The sequence below is a fragment of the Hippoglossus stenolepis genome, chromosome 14, assembly GCF_022539355.2.
Source record: "Hippoglossus stenolepis isolate QCI-W04-F060 chromosome 14, HSTE1.2, whole genome shotgun sequence".
Classification (NCBI taxonomy): domain Eukaryota; kingdom Metazoa; phylum Chordata; class Actinopteri; order Pleuronectiformes; family Pleuronectidae; genus Hippoglossus; species Hippoglossus stenolepis.
This window is the reverse complement of record NC_061496.1, coordinates 20,952,210-20,974,218: the sequence shown is the minus strand read 5'-3', so window position 1 is coordinate 20,974,218 and position 22,009 is coordinate 20,952,210. Positions and strand designations below refer to the sequence as shown.

At 41.3% G+C, this 22,009-nt stretch overlaps 1 protein-coding gene across 2 annotated transcripts in view; it reads right to left on the bottom strand.

Annotated features, from left to right (window-relative positions):
• Positions 1–11,284: 11,284 nt before the first annotated feature.
• Positions 11,285–22,009, bottom strand: part of LOC118120642 (capping protein, Arp2/3 and myosin-I linker protein 3) — a 28,003-nt gene continuing 17,278 nt past the window's right edge. The window contains exons 24-40 of one of the 2 annotated variants that reach the window (XM_035175767.2): positions 21,108–21,206; positions 20,891–21,010; positions 20,690–20,803; positions 20,438–20,613; positions 20,191–20,278; positions 19,988–20,107; positions 18,252–18,318; positions 17,734–17,921; positions 17,249–17,328; positions 15,874–16,050; positions 14,842–15,040; positions 13,983–14,745; positions 13,791–13,897; positions 13,529–13,646; positions 12,569–12,640; positions 12,297–12,404; positions 11,285–11,951 (exon numbers count right to left, since the gene is read on the bottom strand). In XM_035175767.2, coding sequence (XP_035031658.1) covers positions 11,911–11,951; positions 12,297–12,404; positions 12,569–12,640; positions 13,529–13,646; positions 13,791–13,897; positions 13,983–14,745; positions 14,842–15,040; positions 15,874–16,050; positions 17,249–17,328; positions 17,734–17,921; positions 18,252–18,318; positions 19,988–20,107; positions 20,191–20,278; positions 20,438–20,613; positions 20,690–20,803; positions 20,891–21,010; positions 21,108–21,206 — 2,637 coding nt within the window. In that variant the 3' untranslated portion in view covers positions 11,285–11,910. The remainder of the gene's footprint in view (positions 11,952–12,296; positions 12,405–12,568; positions 12,641–13,528; positions 13,647–13,790; positions 13,898–13,982; positions 14,746–14,841; positions 15,041–15,873; positions 16,051–17,248; positions 17,329–17,733; positions 17,922–18,251; positions 18,319–19,987; positions 20,108–20,190; positions 20,279–20,437; positions 20,614–20,689; positions 20,804–20,890; positions 21,011–21,107; positions 21,207–22,009) is intronic. The other variant, XM_035175768.2, reaches the window with a different exon arrangement.

The window sequence follows — 22,009 nt, the reverse complement described above, 5'->3', positions numbered from 1 at the left end:
ATATTTTTCATCAGATATAATTCATCCCAAACTCTTCATGGTTGTGTTGGCCCAAGTTGGACAGTAGACTCTCTACTGCCTCGCAGTGGACAGTCACTGCCATTGAAGCAAGCCGCTTCATGAGGATGTGATGCAGGGGAAAGAGCTTCACTGTAGCATTATATAAACTATTGGTAACTGGGGAAGTTATAAACTGTTATTAATATTCAACTTGCTCTAAGGTTCTAAAATTCACAAGTTAACCTCTTTAACCCGTAGATCATTGTAGTAAATTACGATCACTTTGAATTGATTTCATGATAATTGACTACAATGATAGGATCCAGGGAATTAAGAGGTTTTCTTGGGAATTTTTAGGTCCTCAGTTAAATTTAGGTTCAAACAGGTGCATACAAATCAAATGTTCTCTCAATTTGGAAAATGCTAAGGACCATAAACCTGTGACATAAACTTGACTCTGAGAAGGCTTGACTGTATCCTAATTACAATTGTTTGTTGGTTTATTTGTTTGTAAGCAAAATTACACAAAAACTATACAGATTACCACAAAACCCGGTGGAAGGATCGGGTATGGGTCATGGAAGAACCCATAACAATTTGGTGCAGATCCATATCAGGGGGCCAATCCAGGATTTTTTGTTCACTTCCTTTAACATTGCGAATTGAGTTTTTCTTGAAATTCACTCATTCATTTAGTGAATGAGTGAATTCACTAAAATAATGAATATCATAAAACTGCATCTTTACATCAGTCTCCTTTAAGTTCAATATTAAATCATAACCCACCTCAAGGCTGTCGTCATATCATCACTTAAGAAAAGCTCATTGACAGAAAGGTTTGTCTTATCTAATAAACACCTGAACTGCTTCCAATGTTTGAACATGGTGTGTATCTTAAATTTCAATATGTGATCATCATTATTATATTATATGATATATATATTTTATTTAATTATATTATATTTATTATTATTTTATAATTATTTGGCTTTCAGTTTTTTAAAATCCTATATTAATGTCTTTGAGCATTGTTAAATGCATCACACAAATAAAATGCTATTAATTCTTATAATTCTTATTATTGTTATTATTCTTATTATCAACTGGTGCCTGACAGTCCCTGAGTGAGTCAGCTGTCTTGACATACATGCGTATTACCTTTCACGATTAAAAAAAAAGCTGGTATATCTTTACTTAAATGCAACAACATATACTCACTACATCTAAACTCTTTGGGATGTGCCACTGACATTTTAATAAGTGAATGTAAAACTTTTTAATGGCTAAAACTTCCGACACTGTACATAAACACGACCTTGGGCTGCTACTGTCTTTAAGATCTCACACAGTTGTTTTTGCTCTCACATATTTGCCCCCTGTGTCTCCACACTGCCTCTGTGTGTCTTAGTTAGACTGAAAATCTGTGGATATTTTGTTTTCTTCTCCAACCTGTTTAAATCCAGCGAGCAGAGAAATGCAGAACAAGCGTTTCTCGATGCTCCTTAACAGCTAAACTTGTTAATCCAGAGTCTCTCTGGGTCTTAATAGTGTCTCGGTGAGGACTCAGTGAGTTAATAGTGTCTTCATAAATCTGATCTGGACAGTAAACACAATCTTTAAGGCAAACAGACATGCTGACTAATGGAAATAGCTCAAGTCTCACAAACATGAGTTTTTCCTACTTTACTTAATTACATCACAGATCTGCAAAAATTAGGATGTTTGTTGAGCAGAGAACATGCTGAGGGAAACTTTAAGGGAAGCATGACAACTATCTTAGAGACAATAGTCAACATATGTATTTAAAAAAAAAAAAGTTAAACAGTTTCTAGTCCCTTCTTTCAGTTTCTCTTCCTCTCTTTCTCTGTTTTAACCTCTCTATCTGCCCATCTCTTGTGTTTCCGGGGAAAGCTTAGCAGTTAAATCAACAGGGCCTCCCATGAGGGTGAGGGGACAAAGAGAGGGAGAGACACAGAGGAACTTACCTCATACTTCATGGCAAACACACCGCCAGCCCTCGTTCATCTGCAGCCGAGCGCACATGTGTCCTGGCCGCAGCCACCTCACGTTCAGGTGGTACTTGTGTAAAACGCAGCCCGACACCGCTCTCAGTTCTTCTGCAGCCTTTTCTTTCCAGAGGTACATTTAAGTAATTAGCCCTTTGGAATCCAACACTGTGATTATCATAATGAGTATAGAGGTAGTAGTGGTACATGCTGTAGGGGTTGTATTCTGATTAAGATATCTGTAAGGCCAGGGTTAGGGCTAGGGTTATGTAAATTATTTCCTCATAGAAATACTTACAAACATGTGAGGGGTTGTGAGAAGTGGTCATTCGCTGCATTTCGAGGAAAAAGTTTGACATTTTAGAAAACTGGATTCATTAATTTTCTTGTTTTCCGGAGTCCTGTCGTCACATACAACCAGTGGACAGTCCAGCAGCCGCCGTGCTCATCCAAAAAGTCTGACACATTAACCCCATTTAACCAGAGTGTCACTTTGACACTTTTTTATTCATGCTGGTAGGTGAATTGTGTTATCTTTGGGCAGAGCCAGGTTGGCTGTTTAACCCTGTTGCCTATAGTTGTAGTTTAACCCTATGCGAAGCTAAACTTAGTGGGAGCTGGCATCAACTTCATATTTACTTTAACTCATAGACTGCATATAAAGATGGACGACATGACTGCACTCCTCAAGTGAAGCCAAAGCATCTTGATCGCCACCTGGTGGCTGGTAGTAGTATAGCTCATAAATCCTGCCTCCTCCATGTTAGTGGACGGAAGATAGACCGAACAAAAAAGTTATTAGATGCTATAAAACCGGGGTGAAACGACAGGACAGCTGAGATTGACTCGTGATTGGTCGAGTGTGTGTATCGTCGAAGCTTTCATACCACACCTCCATCCCCAATATTGATGCTGTTGTTTTGCAACTTCTGGAGAGCAGGTCCCTTCCTAGTCTATATTCTGTAGCATCATGTTTAGTGACACAAGAATAATATCTCTAGCTCGTTGTAAGAAGGTGTATAAAATAAGTTTACTTCCCAAAATGCCCTGAATGAGTTTAATGTCAACAGTTAAATTGGAAAAGAATTATATTCCAACGAGTTCTGATTGTCTGTGTGAGTTAACCTGAGTTAACTTGGTTTTAAATGTATTTATTTTTATTTTTCAAAGCACTACAAAAGAAATTCCAACCACATCCATTGTATTGAGGCAAAAAAATCTCATAGATTGATATGATGGGTCAATAAACCTGGGTACACACCAGTACAACGGTAGGGAAAGAAAAATATGTTTTGGGGGATTTGGATGAACTGACCCTATAAGCTTGGCCATTTCAACACCCCCAAAGTGGTAAGCTGACCTCTCTGTCACCCAGTCAAACCGGTTTCATATCCTCCAGCTTTTATTCACTGAGAGGCTCTATAGGTCGATTGGGGTCATGAAACAGGAGTTGCTGAGGTGGGAGAAAAATCAGGACGCAGCTCAGCCACAAGGAGACAAGAGAGTTTCTGGGAAAAGGCCACAAGAATTGGCAGATATGAAAAAGAACGAGATGTGATTTATAGAAAATAGACAGACAGGATGGCGGCAATGGGAGAGTAACAGAGCTGAGGACAGACCTGCACTGTTTGGACAGATGGTGTAAGGTGGAGGCCTGAAGGGTCCCACTAACGACCTTATCCCACATATACATATACATGTCCTAATCCTGACTAACTCTGCCACAAGCAGCAGGCTTACACCTCACCACGGGCCTCCTCCCTGCCTCGCTCTGAAGATCTGTCTCCTTCACTCTCTCTACACACACACACAGTAAAGATACAGTTAACCTTTAGGCCTTTGACAAAAATGTTTGAGTGGTTTGTGGATTGCTGTCTGATCCTGGATCAATGCTATTAGTCACAAATGGCAAAACATTAATGGAAATATTTAAAAGATTTGAGTTGGCTAATGAGTGAAAAAGCAAATCATGCAAACCCTTCAAAAAAATACTTTATAGGCTCATTCAACCCACGGACATAGAGAAACTTGTGTTTTGATACATACAGATAGTTTTGGTTTCATCTGTCCAGATTTTGTGAATGGAACTCAATGATAACAAAATAAAAAAAAACGATCAACGTCTCTTTACAGAATCAGTCCTTGCTACTCTGGATAAATACAGAATCACTCGTCAGCTTTATGAGACTTAAGTAAAGTTCTAATTAAAACAGTGAGTTATCTGAGTGAAACCCAGTCTTTAACATTCAAGATAAGATAAAATAAGCTTTATTTGTCACGTACGCAATTATACATGGTAAAATGTGCAGTGAAATGGGTTATTGTGCCTGCATCCAGTTTTTAAATAGTAAAATAGGTAAAAAAATTATATATTTTCACAGCAGACATTTTGAAATGTCACAGGAAGAGTACAGGTGAACTGCTAACATTAACATTAACATTAACATTAACATTAACATTAACATTAACATTAACTACAGCACCATTGTATACATTTTATTATTATCACCATGTGCTTTATGAAAAGGGCCTCAGCATAATTTATGCATATGCTGTTGAACAGTCGACTATATAAAGGTTCTGTACAAACAGTGATTTGATCCAGTGCTCTTGCTCATAGATACAGTTTATTTTTGGTCTTTTACAAATGATGTGTTTGAATGAAAACCCACATATGTATAAAGGTGCAGCAGCTTTTGAGATGGACCTTTGTTGCACGTCATCCTCAATCTCTTTCCATCTCTTTCCCCTGATTTCCTGTCAGCTCCTTGCTTAGATTAGCATAAAGATGAGGGGAGAAGAGGGAAACCACTAGTCTTTGCATTTGCATTATTTTGTCAACATCAGCTTGAAACATCAGCAGGCCTGCGATTTCTCTCCCTTCTGATTGAATTCAAAGATACAGAAATACAAGATATTTTTAACTGGTCATTAAGATCAAATACAGTCAGACACATAGGTTACTGTTTTGTCTCTTTGGCAAATGATGCCTCTTTGGGGAAAATAGTTTATGATGGAACTCCCCCTTCTCCTGGCTGCCTCTATAATCTCAGTGTTTTTCTAACAGGTATCTAATCCATCACTTGAACTGTTGAGCCTCAAACTGGCCTTTAAATTCAGATTTAGATCTCATGTTTCTGCAGGATTACACATTTCATACCTCTCAAGCTATCAACTGCTCTTTTATTGATTTTCATCCCAGACCACACTCCTGACTGACTCGGTTGTTTGTGTGTGAGTGTGTTTACTCAAGTTGTCCACACGTGGGGTCTCACTGTGAGTGGATTTATCAGGCTAGTCATGGGATTAGCACTAATTCTCCCCCTGAAACTAGTGTCAGATTAACAGATACCCATGGCTTCATAAACCGTCTGTAATGTAGACCTAATCTGTCAGTACCCCTGTTATTACCTCACCCATCAGCCCAGGCTCAACGGTCTATCCCCACGCTCGTCACGCTCCCTTATCGTGATCATGTCCTTTCATTTATGGCCGTGGTAGAGCATAAACAACCTGAGAACTCTTTTGTATGGTTCATGTACAGCAACAGTCAATGGTAAATAGCCAGGTCACTAACTGTAAATATCCTGGAAACTGGACTATTTCAATTTTTTGGGGAAATAACTTTAATATTTGTATTTATATATAGCAAGATATATATATCTTTTTTAATCTTTTGATCTAACCTATATATTTATATATATGTTTTTTCTTTATTGTTGATCTCTTGGTATGCCCGCTCAGTAACCCTCCCTACATTTCACTGCATGTTTTACCTTGTATCTCTGTACATGTGACAAATAAAAAAGAATTGAATCCTTGAATCTATGGTGGACTTTGCTTCAAATGTGCAAACAGCACAACAACACTGACACATGCAAAGACAAATAAAGCATTAGACGACTTTAATCTTAAAACAAACAAACAGATGAACAGAGATATAAAATCACGGGGTGGCAGCAGACAGAGCGACAGAGACGGAGGTCAGGGAGGATGAAGAGGAGGAAGAGAGGGATGAACGGATTACAGTGGTCGATACTTTGGCTACTCTCCCAGACTGAGAGATGACACTAAATCTGTTAATTCATTCCCCCTCCCAACGCCTGCCTCCTCCTTCACATACACTTGTTGCTCTGATTCTCCTGCAGGATTAAGATGTTTTATTTGGACAAACTCTCCAATTTTTTACTGTTTCACTTTAACAACTCTGCATTTGAAGTAGGAATTTACTGGTTCTTCAGAATTAAGAAGTTATTCACAGGGCGATCTGAGAAATGTTCAACACTAGATAAATGTTGCAGAAAAATGCAGAAAGAACTTTGATAGAAAAAACAACACATTTGAATCCAGAAATGAAGTCCAGGCCACCTCTCGCCCAGTGCCGCTGGGATTGGCCTTGCAATCTTACAGGATAAACGGCAGTGGTGGGATGTAACAAATTACATTTACTTAGTTTCTCTATTTAAGTAAAAAAATGTATGTGTATGTACTTGACTTTTTTTAAAATATATTTATTCTTGGGTACATAGTTTTTTATATACTTTTAAAACTCATCAATAAAAAGAGGACAATTGGGACTCATTCATGATGATGTAGTAGACTGTTGCATTAGGGAATAGGCTACACTCTACAAGTACTTTTGATACTTTCAGTATATTTAAACTGCGTCTTATTTATTTTTAGAGTAGAAAAGTTAACTTTTACAACAATTTGTCTATTTATTTGTACTTTTACTTACGTAAAAAAGGTTTGAGTGCTTCCTCCACCACTGATGGATGGATGAATGGATGCATGGAGGGATGGATGGATAGATGGATGAAGGGATGGATGCATGGACAAAGTGACTGATGAATGGATGCATGAAGGGATTGATGGATGGATGAAGGGATTTATGGATTGATGCATGGAGGGATGGATAGATGGATGAAGGGATTGATGGATGGATGCATCGAGGGAGAGATAGATGGATGGAGGGCTGGATGGATGGATGAAGGGATTGATTGATGGATGCATAGATAGATGGATGGATGCATCGATGGAGAGATAGATGGCTGAATGGATTGATAAATACAATATAAAGTTTAGCTGAGAGGCAGTAGCTCCTCCTTCATCACTGCTGTTGCAAACATGTTTGCCGTCTCACTCATACGTGTGTAGTGTGTATTCTCATTGCTTGTATATGTTCAGGTGTGTATGCCGTTAATAAGAAAGTGTGTGTGTACAAGTGAGTTGCTGATATAACTGCGACTGTTTCTTGGGGCTACAGCAGTAACGTCTTTGGAACTGGTTTATTATTATCACAGTTAATTATATTTATGTCACAATCTGCCCCTCTGTGTGTCTTCATGTTTTATTTTGTCATCACTGTTCTATGGTTTGTACTTCCTGTTTTTGTGTTTTTTTTAAAATTCTGATTCCCTGCACTGCCTCGATTAGTTTCACCCTATTTTCCTTTCATGTGAATAGAATGCTGCAGGGATGATGTATTTTTGTCTCCCAACCCAGAAGCATGCCCCTGGACTCCTTTGACAAAATAAGCTCTTTGACAAGCAAACCGTTTTGACACTTACAGATTTTCTTCAGCATCTTTCAGGGCCTAAACATGCTCGAAAACTGACAAAACCTTGTCCACTTGTAGAATGGCTGGATTGAGCCCCCGAACAGTTTCAAAATCAAAGCCCCCTGCTTTAACTTTGCCATAGATGTATGAAATTCAGCAGACACATCTAATAGTCACCTGGAGCCATAATCTAAACCCAACAGGAAATCTGCCATTTTGAATCTACTGGTCAAATGTTGGTCTTTATTGCCATTTCCAGGCCTCAAAGGCATTCTGATCGTCTTCCCATTTTGTCAGTCTAATCTTTTGACCTTGACAATGTTAAATTGCAAATGATTGAACAGCAGGTGCATGTCATAAAATAGCTACACATTTCTTTGTTCATCAGTGAAAAGGGAAGGACTGTATAACTGGCCTGTACATGGGAGCGAGGAAGTGACTAACATTCGTTTCCTGTGGCAGGCGAATCGCAGCTTTGGTGAGTTTTGACCAGCGGTATTCACTGTGCATTCGTGTCAGTGTGCCCTAATAGTGCGTTTTTAGCACTGCTTCTAATTTGCATATTTACAGAGGACAAAAACTCAGCCCCACATCATCAGATATTTCCGAAATTTCACATTTAACAAATTTTAGTCTTGGTCATAGCGCCACCTACTGAGAACAGTAATGTCAAATTCTCACTTTGACATATTCTCCCAGTGGTTTCAATAGAAAGGTCTGTAAGTAATAGTCCTAATACCTTGATGATGTGCTGGAGAGAAGCTTTATATTTTTCATACCATTATGATTTTGACAATTTTCTTGCCACATGGCTGTGGCTAAGGGAAGGTCGGTGGTTCGATCCCATCAGCATGCCAAAGTGTCCTTGGATTGTCCGTCATAGGAAAAGTGCTCGCTTTGTATTAATGTGTGCATAAATGGGTGAATGGTAATAATCTGTACAATAAAGTGCTTTGAGTTCAAGACTAAAAAACTGCTATATATATATATATATATATATATATATATATATATATATACAGACCATTAAACATTTACAAAACAGGAAGCTGACCTCACATGCTTGAAAACTCAATAAATTTGGCGCACACTTCAGCGGCCTAAAATATGCAATTTGAGGAATTTGTTTTGCTTCATAGATTTGTCAGAGTCCGCAGCCTTTTTTCTGGTGTTTCGTCTCCTGTATTTTCAGTTCATTGGTGTTTGCAGCTCAAGACTTCAAGTTCCTTTAGCACGACAGCTATGCTCTGCGGTTTTGAGCTCCTGTCACTTCCATTGCATTAAGGTGAACACATTTTGATATAATCATCCAAACATCCTACTAATCACCAATCATTTGCTCAGCAATCACACACGCTGTCCTCTGGAAATGTGTCATTTCCTGCTTTAGAATCGTTCTGAACTGCAGTTTTTTGCCATTCAATAAGAAAAGCTGTCGATCTCATTCCCATAAACCAATTAAAAAAAATACATGAATGCTACACCAGCTTCTAACTGTAATTATGTGATATAGTTAGTGTCTATAATCCTGGTTAGCTGTAACTTGTAGCTGTACAGGTGTGTGTACATGTTGCTGTTAAAGCCACTCAGTCTAACAAAGCCATAAAGAGACTCAAAAGTCACCGCCCCCTGTCAAAGATTAGCAGGACAGTTTCCATGACGACCCAGCCGAACAGCTCACTTATGACCTTTTGTCGACATGGTTGTAATTGCATTAAATTACACTGCATCTTTTCATTGTCTAGTTTCATGAGTCATTTCCCATGTGGCACCAATATGATCCAGCGGGCCTGCTGCGAGGTGCCACGTCCAAATAGGCTTTCACAGCTTGTCCATACCCTGACAGCACTTTCTCACAGCATGGAGGACGGCGTTAAACACCCTCATTCAGGATCATCATGAACTGATGGTTGCACAAGTCACAGCAACCTTTTTCTCGGTCGCTCCCTCAACTCAGAGGGAGGAGGATTTGGATTTTAAAGGGGTATTGTGTGAGCACAGTCGTGCACATTTCTCTGGACTGCCTGCATCCTTTTATTTTCACACATTTCTCTCCTCTACCCACACATGTTCTCTCCCCGGCTCCTCTCTTCCCTCGGCCTTTATGTGATCATGTTGCTTGGTAACAGCAGAAGAAGGACGAGAAGAGTGGGATGTGTTCGGGTGCTCCCTGTGTGATGTGATGTGTCTTTACATCAGCAGTACAGAAATACGGAAGAGCGTGGCCAAACTAAGAGCAGCATGAAACTTATTGTGACCTGTTTCTGTTTACGTTTCAGGTGTGAGGATGCAGAAGAATCTTTACCCTCATTAACTGAATTAACAGTACAACTTCACTTTTCTGTTTGTGTTACTAGTGCGAGGAAAACTGGGTTTCTAGTTAAAAATAATGATGAGAGAGCTGGGCCGTAATGATCTTTCTTCCTTTAAGTACATTTGTTGAGGTGCACCAGAGCAGAAAACTTACCTTCTTTGCATTGGGGCACAACCTGATATGAAAGTAGTGCCACTTCAAGCCTATTTAAGCAGAAAAGGAGCTAAAAACTTGCTTTGTCTTTGTGTTCTTGGACAATTTATTCGACAATCTGTGTATCAAAAGTCTCAAAGCTCCATCTTCAGCAGCTGCTCTTCACAATTCATCAATAACAGTGGGCACATTCATTTCAAAGAAATATTATTACATGAGAGGACTCATCGCTGTAGATTCTGCATTACATTCGAGGCGGAGTGGGAGTGGAAGTTCAAACCCAACACTGAGGTTATATTTCACTGTGTTGTCATGAAGTCATTGTTGCAAAGCCTGCCAATGCATAGCCTCTAATCTCTTCATAAATCAAAGCATGAGATGTTAAATGGCTCCAGGAGCTCAACTCAGTCTGGAGTGACTGGGCCGAGAGGGGATATTAAATCATCTCTTATTTGGAAAAATGCTGCGAATAATTCAAAGTGAAATAGAAGCTGAATGATTCATAAGATCAATTTAAGTTCACACATTAAGTAACATCTGGGGGGGGGGAATCGAGGTCTGTGGCAGAGATGCATTTTTGAATGTGCGAAACACACGTGTGTAACATTTAATGATCACAGCAATTACAGTAAACTGAAAATCCTCTTTAGTGTTTTCCCCAGAGGCTGTCGGCTCAGTAATAGTCACTGAAAAACAGCCTCTCTGATTTCAGCAAACGGCAGCGTTCCCTCACTCCGTGGTTTTCTTCTAACTCGAATCATTACAGGATCTTTGGATAAAAGGTCACGGCACGGTTGCTAATGACAACCTGCGAGATTGCTGCTCTACTCCAATCATGCTTGTATGTGTGTGTGTGTGTGTGTGTGTGTGTGTGTGTGAAGACCGGTGGCTGCCTGATTTGTGGGGATCAGTCGCCCCCTGCTGTTTCACACATTCTTTGACGTGAATATATGTGGTTGCCATGTCAACAGGAGGGGACATTTCTGGAGTCAGGAAGTAAATTCAGCATCCACTTCCAGTCAGTCAGATGCATGTAACTGTAAAATGATACTGGTTTAACTGGTCTGGATGGTGAACTAAGAGAAGATGATTTGATTTATTAGAAATAATTAGAACAATTGCAGTTGAACATGCATCAAATTAACTGTATTCAGACTGCAGGAACATATTTGTGGTCACTAGTGGAATTCAGCTCAAAACACACACCTCTCACCTGCATCTAGAGCTGCAACAAAAAGCCGGAGTCACAGCTGTTTTTCCATTTGTGTTTTATTCATACAGTGAGGGTGCTCATACACACATGATTTTTTTTCTATAAAATATATTACCTTTCAGTTCTGAAAAGGAAAACTAGATATAAATCATCATCAAGTTTCATTTGATAAGAAGCAACTCATTTTCAAGTGCCAACCAAGGCGGTCAACTGTATCAGCAGTCAAAAATGCATCGCAGGTTTAAGAAATCACATTCTAATAAAGACAGGTTCTTTTTTCTTATGTCTAGCAAAGCCACAATGTTTGAGCGCTCGGCCCACTGTCCACCGACACTAAAGACAATGATCATTTGGGTTTTCTAAAGAAGCAAATACTGTTTAAAATACTGTAGCCACAAAAGGTTTTTCACGTGAGAGGAAGGCAAAGACAGAAACACGGTCAGCGTGAAGCTGAAACCGACATGAAGGAAAAAAAGGGAGTGTTTCAACAGAGGCCAGTGACTGATGCGTTATGATTTCTGTCGTGTCGAGCTGTTAAGACGTCTTCTCTCTGGCTCTGCCCCCTCCTCACACGCTCCTCTGTGTTTCCTCCTCGGGGTGAAATGCTCCGCGGTTGTCATGACAACGCTTTCGGCTGGACAGCGGCAGGTGAATTGCTCGGGCATCACAACAGCTCGCTGTGACCAGGTGCAGAGTTGATGCTGTCTGTGAAGTCAAACAGGACCGTCACAAAGAAGACAAATCAGTATTAGTTCCATTGAGTTACACAGGTGAAATGTCTACAGTAAAGTTAGTTTTATACAAATAATCATTGAAGTATTATTATTACTATTGTATGTTTATTAATCTCTTTAGTCAATAACAATAAATATATTCCACAAGAGTAACACATAATGTCTGTTTACTACATGACTCACACTCTGTAACATCTGCCACACACACACACACACACACACACACACACACACACACACACACACACACACACACACACACACACACACACACACACACACACACACACATAAATAAAAACAGAAAGACGTGTACCAGACAAGTCCAGTGACTTATTTCTGTTTTGGGGGAGTCTAGGTTTTTTCACAGGGGGTTTGCGATTTGGGGGCTTCTCAACATTATTAGGGCTTTCCCTGTCAGTGCCTGAGTTCAGTGAGGACAGAAAACATAGTTTGACAGTTAGACACACACAGATCAACATAAATATACACATGTTTTATTAACAAATATATACGTGGTGCAAAAGCCTGTTAGGTTCATGATAACCGTGCACAGAATAATGCAGGAGAAAACCGTTCAATCTGTACCTGCGTCACAGGACATGGCCTTTCTGTTCCTCTGTGGTTTCACTGGTGCCTGAGGTCGCAGCCCTTCTTCACCTGATCAAGAACAATCAGCAAAATAACATGTTTACATATAAAGAATAACAGATATTATGTCTTTTTTCAAAACAGGTTTTGTGTAATATTTTCAATGCTCAGCATTAGCATGTATACTGTATGTCAAATGTAAATATAAAATGGTCTCCGACTTAACTGGACCCAACACACACATCAACCCTTTAACAAGTCTTAACCATAGACTGTATAAAGATGGACAACCCATCTACACTTCATCCCACTATTCAGAAATTAAGCCAAAATATCCCGGCTATGAAAGTGCCATCATGCGCTGAAGACATCATTTATCGTGTCTGCACAGTAGTGATCGGGGTATAGAGCCATGGTAGCAAGTCAGACTTAGCTGTCGATGTTTCATCCCATTTTTATTGCATTAACACTTGAACAAACATCAGAGTGATAAAAACAAACTAAAATGACAGAAACTGTCTTTAAAAGAAATGATTTGACGTTGACTTTGACTTTAAGTTTGATGTCCCATCAACTACAATGGAGGAGGCGGGGTATATGACCTATACTGCAGCAAACCACGAGGGGTCAATCAAAATGCTTGGGCCTCACTTTTGGGGTGGAGTCATGTCATCCATCTTCACAGACAGTTTATGGTCATCTTCATCTCAACTCTCTAAACATGAAGCACACACTGGCAGTCGATTAGCTTAGCACAAAGACTGGAAACAGGTGGAAACAGCTAGCATGGCTCTGTCAAAATGTAACAAAATACCAACCTGCAGCTTCAAATTGAATCAATCATCAATATGTTTAGACTCACATAGTCAACTTAAGGAAGTTGTTCTTATGTAATATCACATTCTGACTCTCAACCTGTCTCTTCTAGGTGATTGTGTGTATTTTGGCTGCAGGTACCTTGACTTGCAGCTCTGTCTGGGAGTCCATGTATTGGTTTAATAACAGGAGGCGGCACAGGAGGAGGAGGTAAGTTTCTCTCACTGGCTGATTCTTTTGGAAAAGTCACATACGAGGGCTGTTTGTCCGAAACATAAACAAACCACAAGGACATAGAGGACATAAGCGATTAGAAAATGTATAGTAACCAATGGATACTGCACAACAAAGATAATTAATAAACAGCAAAACTAGAAACAAATCATGACTTTAAAATACACACCTTTTCTGGAATCGGAGGAGGATGACTCTCCAAATCTCTTCTTTTTTCGATGTCCTTCTTTTCCATCTTTCCAGGATCCCTCTCCACATCTCCTTCCTCCTCTGTACCTACAAATTAAAAAGGAGTTTTTCTTACAGGTTTACACATCGAGGCAAAACCTCTGTGACAGCACGTTAGCGAGGATTACAGTACCTGGTAGAGCTGGCAGAGCTGGGAAAGCGTCTGAGCTCTCCAGCCGATGTCTCTGCCTCAGCTTAGACATACTGGGTTTACTGCTTTGTGGCGGGGGATCAGGTTTAGATGCAGTGGGAGCAGCTCGACCTCCTCCTGCTCCTCCTATGCCTCCTCTCCATCCTTCTGTAAACCCTCCAACAACATCAGGACACATGAGTCTGTCTCCCTGCGTTTCCTGCTGATGCCACTCTGTCGCCTCTGTGGCTTTCAGAGCATCCGTTTCCTGTTTCGGCGACGGCGTCCTGTCCGATGGGTATGGCGGCAGCGGCCTTTGAGCCAAATGAAGCGCTTGCACTTGTCTGTCGGTCCTCCTGCTCTGCTGTCTGCTCTCAGTCCACTGATTGTCCAACTGTATGTCCGTCGGCCTGTTCTCTGACCACGACCTGTCTAGTTGCCTCCCGCCCATCCACTGTCTTTCTATCTTTCTGTCAATCTGCCGCTGGGTGTGTCGGTCAACTGTCCACTGTCTGTCCATATGTCTGTTTGGATGTCTGCTCTCAGTCCTGTACCTGTCCGTTTGTCTGTCGGTCGTTCTCGCCTCTCCAAAAGTTCTATCTTGCAGCCTGTCGTCAGCCCGCTGTCTCTCTGCATGCTGATCACTCTGCCCCGCTTCCAACCGCGGCTTGTCTGTTTGCACCCCCTCCGTTGATCTCTGTTTGTCGTCCACCCAGTACGTGTCCGTCTCCAACGGCAGATCGCACACAGCATCTGCTTCAGCTTTCTATCAAAACACAAAAAGAAGAGGCAAGAGAACCACTGCAAACTGTGAAAAACTTTCAGCACAGACAAAAATAGTGGCGCGTCACACTGACAGTACCTCTCTTGGAGAATAGAAGGGGTGTTTGCTTCCTCCCACGACTGGGTGAGGGATGCCCGGCACTGGGGTTGGACTCAGGACGAGGGGGGTTTTCCCGTGGTGATCAATCACTTTCCCATCAGCCCCTTCACCAGGAGATCCAGCTCTGGCGGCGGACCTCGGAGGCTGGAGGAGTGTGTACACGTTCTCTGTGGCCGTTCTGAAAGTGGGAGTAAGACACTGAAGATGAAGAAGAAGATTTCAAACTAAAATGTCACAATCTTCGAGAGCAGTGCAATTATAAAAGTATCACTTTACTGGTTAAAACTCTTACTGTCCTAATCTGTGTGTGACGTGCCGTGTGTTCATTTCTAATCATTTGGCTGACTGTGGGATCCGGAGTCGGAGCCACCGGCTGTCACTGACATCTGTGTATACTCTGGTATCAGCGGGCCTACGCTTTGGCAGCTATCAGCCATTTACCAAATCAACAAAGAAACGAGGGAGATTTAGGTTGATATTTGTCCGAGTGTTTATGGAGTTCAGTGCTGTGGATTGTTTGAGAAAGAGAAAACCAGAGAAGAATGGAAGGAAAGCGAATGTGTCCTTTCTGATGTGCTGTTTCGTGATGATCTGGTTCATTGTGTTCCATGTTCAAGGCCACGCTTTTCTCAACACTATTGTTATGCAGCAGGGGCAGATCGAATATTTTTCAAAATCAGGGGCCATAAAGGGGCCATAAAGGGGCCATAAAGGGGCCGACATCCATGAACAATTCCTGATTCAGTCTGGTTCACATTTAAGTCATTCCTTGTTAACTGTTAGTTCTGTAGCTCCTTGTACAAACACATTTGGTTCTATTAACAAATTGTCATACTTATTGTTAGTAAGTGACTAGTTTATGGCAAAATAGACAAGATTACTTCAGGGACCATTTCAGCTGGCCACTGCCCTGCACCTCTAGTGTGCGTGTGTGTGTGTGTGTGTGTGTGTGTGTGTGTGTGTGTGTGTGTGTGTGTGTGTGTGTGTGTGTGTGTGTGGTTATATACAAACCCAGTGGGTGCTGTAGAAACAGTGTGACACCCATCTCCATAGCTCTCTGCTTCAGACTCCTGAGGCCCCTGAGTGGACAGAGTTTGGTTGCGGTTCTTGCGGAAACTGAAGATGGCGAGCACGTTTCTCCTCTTCTTCCTCCGCAGAGAGTGAGCTTTGTGCAGAGATGAGAGCTGACTGAAAGAGGTGAGAGAGGTCGAGTGTCACACACACGGTCTGGTCCAGAACAGTCATCGAGTGTGTGTCTGTCTGTGTCCACACATGAGTCATCCCTGTGTGGATGTCATTTTATCCATCACAGTCGTCTAAGTCGAGGGTTTCTCCACTCTGCTTCTACACTATGAGCATGGAGGTTACATCTCTTGATTTAAAAGTGCACTTGTTTATATTATATTATAGATGCAATCCTATTAAAAACACTGAGTTGAAAAATAAACACTCACCAAACTGCTGTATCTAGATTTTAAAGGGTCACACTGCTGGCTCTGCTTGTTGAAGCTCATTAATTCTAAACTGAGTAGACTTTATAATACTGCTGACTGACCAGACATTCATTTAAAAAGCAGATTTACTCCACATCTAATGAGATCCTGCATCAATGAACCAGTCATGCCCAGTGAGAACCACACCAGCAGCTCCACCCGCACTAATGATTGACTAAGTGTAGGCTTAAGGAGGACAGAATCAACTAAAACCTAAAACAATCCAGACCTTGCCATGAGATTAATTCAAAGGCTGACAAAGCTCAGGGGAAACAGCCTTCTTGAATTATGAAAAATAAGAACCTGACAGAGCCAATTAAAATAAGGCAAAGCTCAGCAGGGTTCTGACACCAAATGAATGAATGAATTAATCAATGATTTATATGGTCTGAAATAAAACATTTCTATTGAAAATGAAACCCAAGGGAGTCAAAAATAAGTAAACATGAATTCTTCTTGTGTTTATTGTAAAATGTTGCTGTTCAGCTGAACAGCAACATTTTCCCAGTCTTTTCCCAGCTTTACAGTCAAGGTGACAAAGTGCTCACTGTGATCGACTCTATGTGAAATTTCCCCTGATTTTCCAGAACTTTCCCTGCCCCTTTCCCTAGTAAAGTTTGCAGTGAATGGCAGAGTGAGCCCATGTGACAATACAGCAGGGAAATGTCTGGGAAGATCGCAGCGAGCAAGTGAGCATGCTGATGACATATTTAAAACATGACAGGTGCATAACAGAGAAAAACTAAAAGAACACAGATATCTGAGGATGAAATTAGAGGAGCCATACAACTTGGAAAGATTTAACAAGTTTCGTGAGCTTTTCTTTTCTCCACAGGAGATACAGTTGTAAATGACAACAATCATTTTAGAAGCACCAGTGGAACAACTCTCACCTATCAGGGAGCACTCTTTTAGTGTAGAAGTCAGGCAGTCCATCATCAAGAGGGCTGATTCCTCCGTTTTCACTGCAGTGCTGCACACACACACACATTTAGACTCCTTTTAGAGAGGTCAGATTACTCACAGTAGATTTCATTTGTAAATGTTCCATATGCAATAAAACAAATGGATTACATGACTTCAGTGAGATGACATAATCCAATTGCAGCCATCCACTTTGTATAGATTACCTCTGACACAGACAGGAACCACTGCCAGCAGGCACGGACATTAGGGAGTGGGAGAGTTATACACAGACAGACAGACAGTCAGAGTGAGAGAGAGACAGACAGACAGACAGACAGACAGACAGACAGACAGACAGACAGACAGAGTGAGAGACAGACAGACAGACAGAGTGAGAGAGAGACGACAGAGAGACAGATGGAGAGACAGACAGACTAACAGACAGAGAGAGAGACAGAAAGATCAGCCTTACTGTCTCAGCGGGGACGTGTCCTCCTTTATGCCTCCGTGGCGGTCTTGGCCGAACCCGTGTCACATGAAGTAGAGGCAAGCCCTGTGTAGGTAGCTCTGACAGGCCCTCCCATGATGCCGAGCGGGACAGTGGCGATGAGTACGATGGCAGAGAGGGGGGTGGAGAGGAGCTGGAGTCGTCACACAGACCTGACAGAAAGGAAGAGGAATGAAAGGATTGCAGAGGATTTGAGTGCAAGAGACCGAGTATAGGGGGACAAGATGGGGGAATTACAAGAAACCATAATTTCCGCTTCAAAGTCAAAACAATCAGCGACCGCTCTGAGACGCAGTGACTCAGACTTGGCTCAGGCGAGATTAAAACAGCCATTAACAGACTTCTCAGATGGACTGATGGGAAACGGAAAAAAAGACACTATAGAAACACACTAATGGGGCCCTGAAAGAGACAAGATGGGGTGAGAGTGAGACAGGAAAGAGGAGCGGGAGCAGGATAAAAGGATAGACCGCACTACTTACTCAGTCTAGTGGAGACAGGTCGGATTCGTCTTGTTCTCGAGCTGTGCTTCTTAATGGCTATTGTGTCCTGGGAGAAAAAAAACAAAACGATATGAGAGTAGGGTACGACAGGCAAGCAGGAACAAGTAAACATGTCAACAAGCACAAATGGTACAAGACTCGCTTTAGGCAAATCAGAGTGGAGCTTTGTCAAATCGAGTCACTTTACTTTTTGAAACAATGCATGATAAGTTAAGTGATGAACAAATTTCAAGCACAGGCTGACAAATGGAACATGTAAAAACAGACAATGTAATATAACAAACACCCACTGGGACATAGTGGAAAGATGAAAAACACTGAAGAAACTATATAATTTCCTCCAGGTCATGGGATGGCAGGAAAAATTTATAATATAAAGTTTTCCCAGTTGAAGGAAAAATAATCATTTGTTCATGAAAGCTAAGTTCATGCATAATACTGTTCATCATCACATGAAATCAATATCACGTCTCTTCAAGTCAATAGGAGTTTGATTTACCTATTCTTGGTTTTACTAAGAGATACAACAGGATATGATATTGTCAGCTTATCACTGAAAGTAAATATATGTCTAAGTCATTTAAAGAGGACGCATGCAAAGCAAGAAAATAATGGGGCCTGAGACGTATCCTTGAGGGACTCCACAGAAGATACTAATTGTTAATAATCAATAAAGAGTAATCAAGACCAACATCATGAGCTAAGAGCAGATTCAGATTGGTTTAATTCCCCCAAATATACAGTACTGTTAATTAAATACAGGACAGGTAGGTTTATCACATTTTCCCAGAAGACTTTACCCAAATAATTGGTTTTCATATCAGATAAGAATTATTCAAATCTGTTTTATAAAGCGTGGCTGATTGTTTGAAACACAGCGTTAGCACCTGCGGTGAGAGACCCATAACAGAGTTAACCAACAATGTCCAAAATTTATATTAAAAGAGATTTTGCAGTGCATAATATCCAGATCTAGCAGGTGCTGGAGACACTTTTTCAAATAAATCCTAGAGATAAATTGATTTAACTTGTGAATTAGCAGCATTATTCTGCAAAAAGAGCTGGGAAATAAATAAGTGCTCTGATAGATTCAGCTTTGTGAAGAATGAAAAATGTTTTAAATTCCACACAGGTTTTAGAGGAGGCATCAAGGCTGGAGTCGTATGGGAGGGTAATGACTGAGCTGCTTGTGATGAAAAGGGCCCTGGGCTTGTGGCAGATTATTGAAATAGTGTCAGAGAAACTGTTTACTGCAGTTTTACTTGCTTTCTTGTAAATATTGAGCTGCTCTTTCAGTTTCTCTAGAGCTTTCCAATTAATTTGTTTTCATTCACTTGGCTTCCATACATTCTAGCCAGAGTTGATACATTCAGATAAGAATTTCTTTCACTTTTTATTCAATGTAATTGAATGAGCATGTTCCTGTCGGAGTATTGTGTTCATCATGTAAACCAACTAATTTAATTTAAAGATATTAATAAAAACATAATTTCCACCCTTCATTAGATGTCTTAGACAATGTAAAGGAAGAAACTGACGATGACAGTGATACAAGAAAACTAATGTCAGGACAACATGCAGGTCACTCTAACGGTTTCAGAATGAAAACTGCCACCAGCATTACCACAGGACCACAAGCAAACAGCCCATTACAAGTATGTTTAGAACTGGTACTGCACTTTTTCTGAGAAAAACACACATATGTCCACACTCACTATGCTGGTGCCAAGCTCCTCATCTGTGATGTCCAGAGAGTCTCTGTGTCTGTTCAATCTCCAACCTGCCCCGTCTTCACACATGCCATCCCACCGTTTAAGGTGTGACACCTGCCGTGTCTGAAACAGACAGAACTCTTAAAACCTTTTGACTCATTTACTTCGTGTCTCACAAACCTCTGCAGTAAGTGCTTTGTACTTACCAGGGTTTTATGGGTGGTGTAGAGCTCCTGAAGGATTTGGTCCACAATGGAGTTGGTGAGATAGGAAACAACTGAGAGCTTCACTTCCCTGCAGGAGATTGGGTTAGAGAGAAAGGGGGGAGACAAGAGAGGAAAAGGTTTGGTAAAAGTGAGAGCAAATCAATAACCTGCTTATCAAATTCAGACTTATTGCTGCAATCCTTTACTGCTGCTCTCCCTCCTTTCCTTCTCCACGTCAGCCTCTTACTCTAAAGCTCGATGGATGTCTTGCGCTGCTCTTTCCATAAGCGCGGTCCGAATGGCAGATCGAGGGATGGACACGCGCTCTGATACGGACGAGAGAGGAGGACTCAATCTCTCCGCCGCAGAAGAAGATAAAGGACAGAGCTCGCGACACAGAGACACCATAGAGTCGACGATCACCTGCAATGGACGATGGTTATCAGACACTCACTCATCTGCTGTGGATCACAGAGTGAAAAGAAGCTGTTAGATCTACCTGGAGCTCCTGATCTGCAGCTTTGGCAAGTTCACCAGCCAGAGAGTCCAGCCGCTGCCGCACCGGCCCGTCCACAGACAGCACATGAGCCAGCTCACACAGTGAAGGGTAGAGCTTGGAGCACCAGACAGCAGAGGATTAATTAAAATTCAGTGCAGCAGTAAAAGAAAAAAGCACGCTCACGCATTTCATATCACTCACAGCGCGGGAACTCCTGGCCTCTTTTAGCACTTGTTTAGCAGCTTGAATCTCCTCCACTTCCCCGGCACCTCGTAACACACACACCTGCTGCTGCACACGCACACAGAGGCGCTCCATCACCTTGGAAACAGATGGGCAGGGAAGGGTTATGAGTGCAAACGCACATAAAACATTAAATAAATGTACACAGAGGTGCGCGCGCACAGATTGGTGCTACCTGTTCGGCTGTGCTCGTAACCAGGCCTTGGTGCAGCCGCAGAGCCTGTCGCTGGGAGAAGCGCTGGGTCTGGTTGTTCCTCACCAGAGCGCGCTGGATCTACACACCAGAGAGGGAGAGGAGACGGAGAATATGAGAAGGATAGATGGATTTTAAAAAATGACATGATGATGATGATGCAACCCGCAGATTGTAGCAGAGGGAAATAAAGTAATCCATCTAACAAACCCTTACATTTAAATGATGTCTCCCAAATGAGGTTAGGAAGATTAACAGCAGATTAACGGATGCTTCCTTCACACCAGTAGAAGACCAAAAGCAGGAACACCCAGAGCCTGCAAACTACATATTTTATTTTTGTTTTTTATTGTTTGTGTTCCTTTACTTTAACCTGACCACTGACGCTCTCTGTAAAGTAAGATTTGAGGTAAAATTAGGGAGTTTCTTGTATCTTTTTATTCATTTTATAGATCCTACAAAATCCAATTTGAAATACGGTTTTATTAACACGTGAACAACAACTTAGGACTTGAATCTGCTTTGAACTTTCTTTAACCTACTCCCTCCGAGTGTAAAGGGAAAGAAGCTGTTAGCGGCACATTAAGTTTCCTTTTCCTGCTGAGTAATTCTAAATATAAACATTGCTATTGTTTCTATTTCCAAGAAACATGATTTTTTTTCAAGAACCTTTGCAGAAAACGTCTCAGTACCTTGTTTTCTTAAAGAAACTGAAGGCTAAGATGACTCAGCCAATAGACTTACAATGGGACTGAGATCATTGTGGACAAGCTTTTGGGATCTGCACTGAGCTGCACTATGTTCTACAGTGGCAGGGTTTTATGGTAATATATCTCTTTATTAAAAAGGTTGGGCTTTTACCAGACACACTTCTTGGAGAGCCT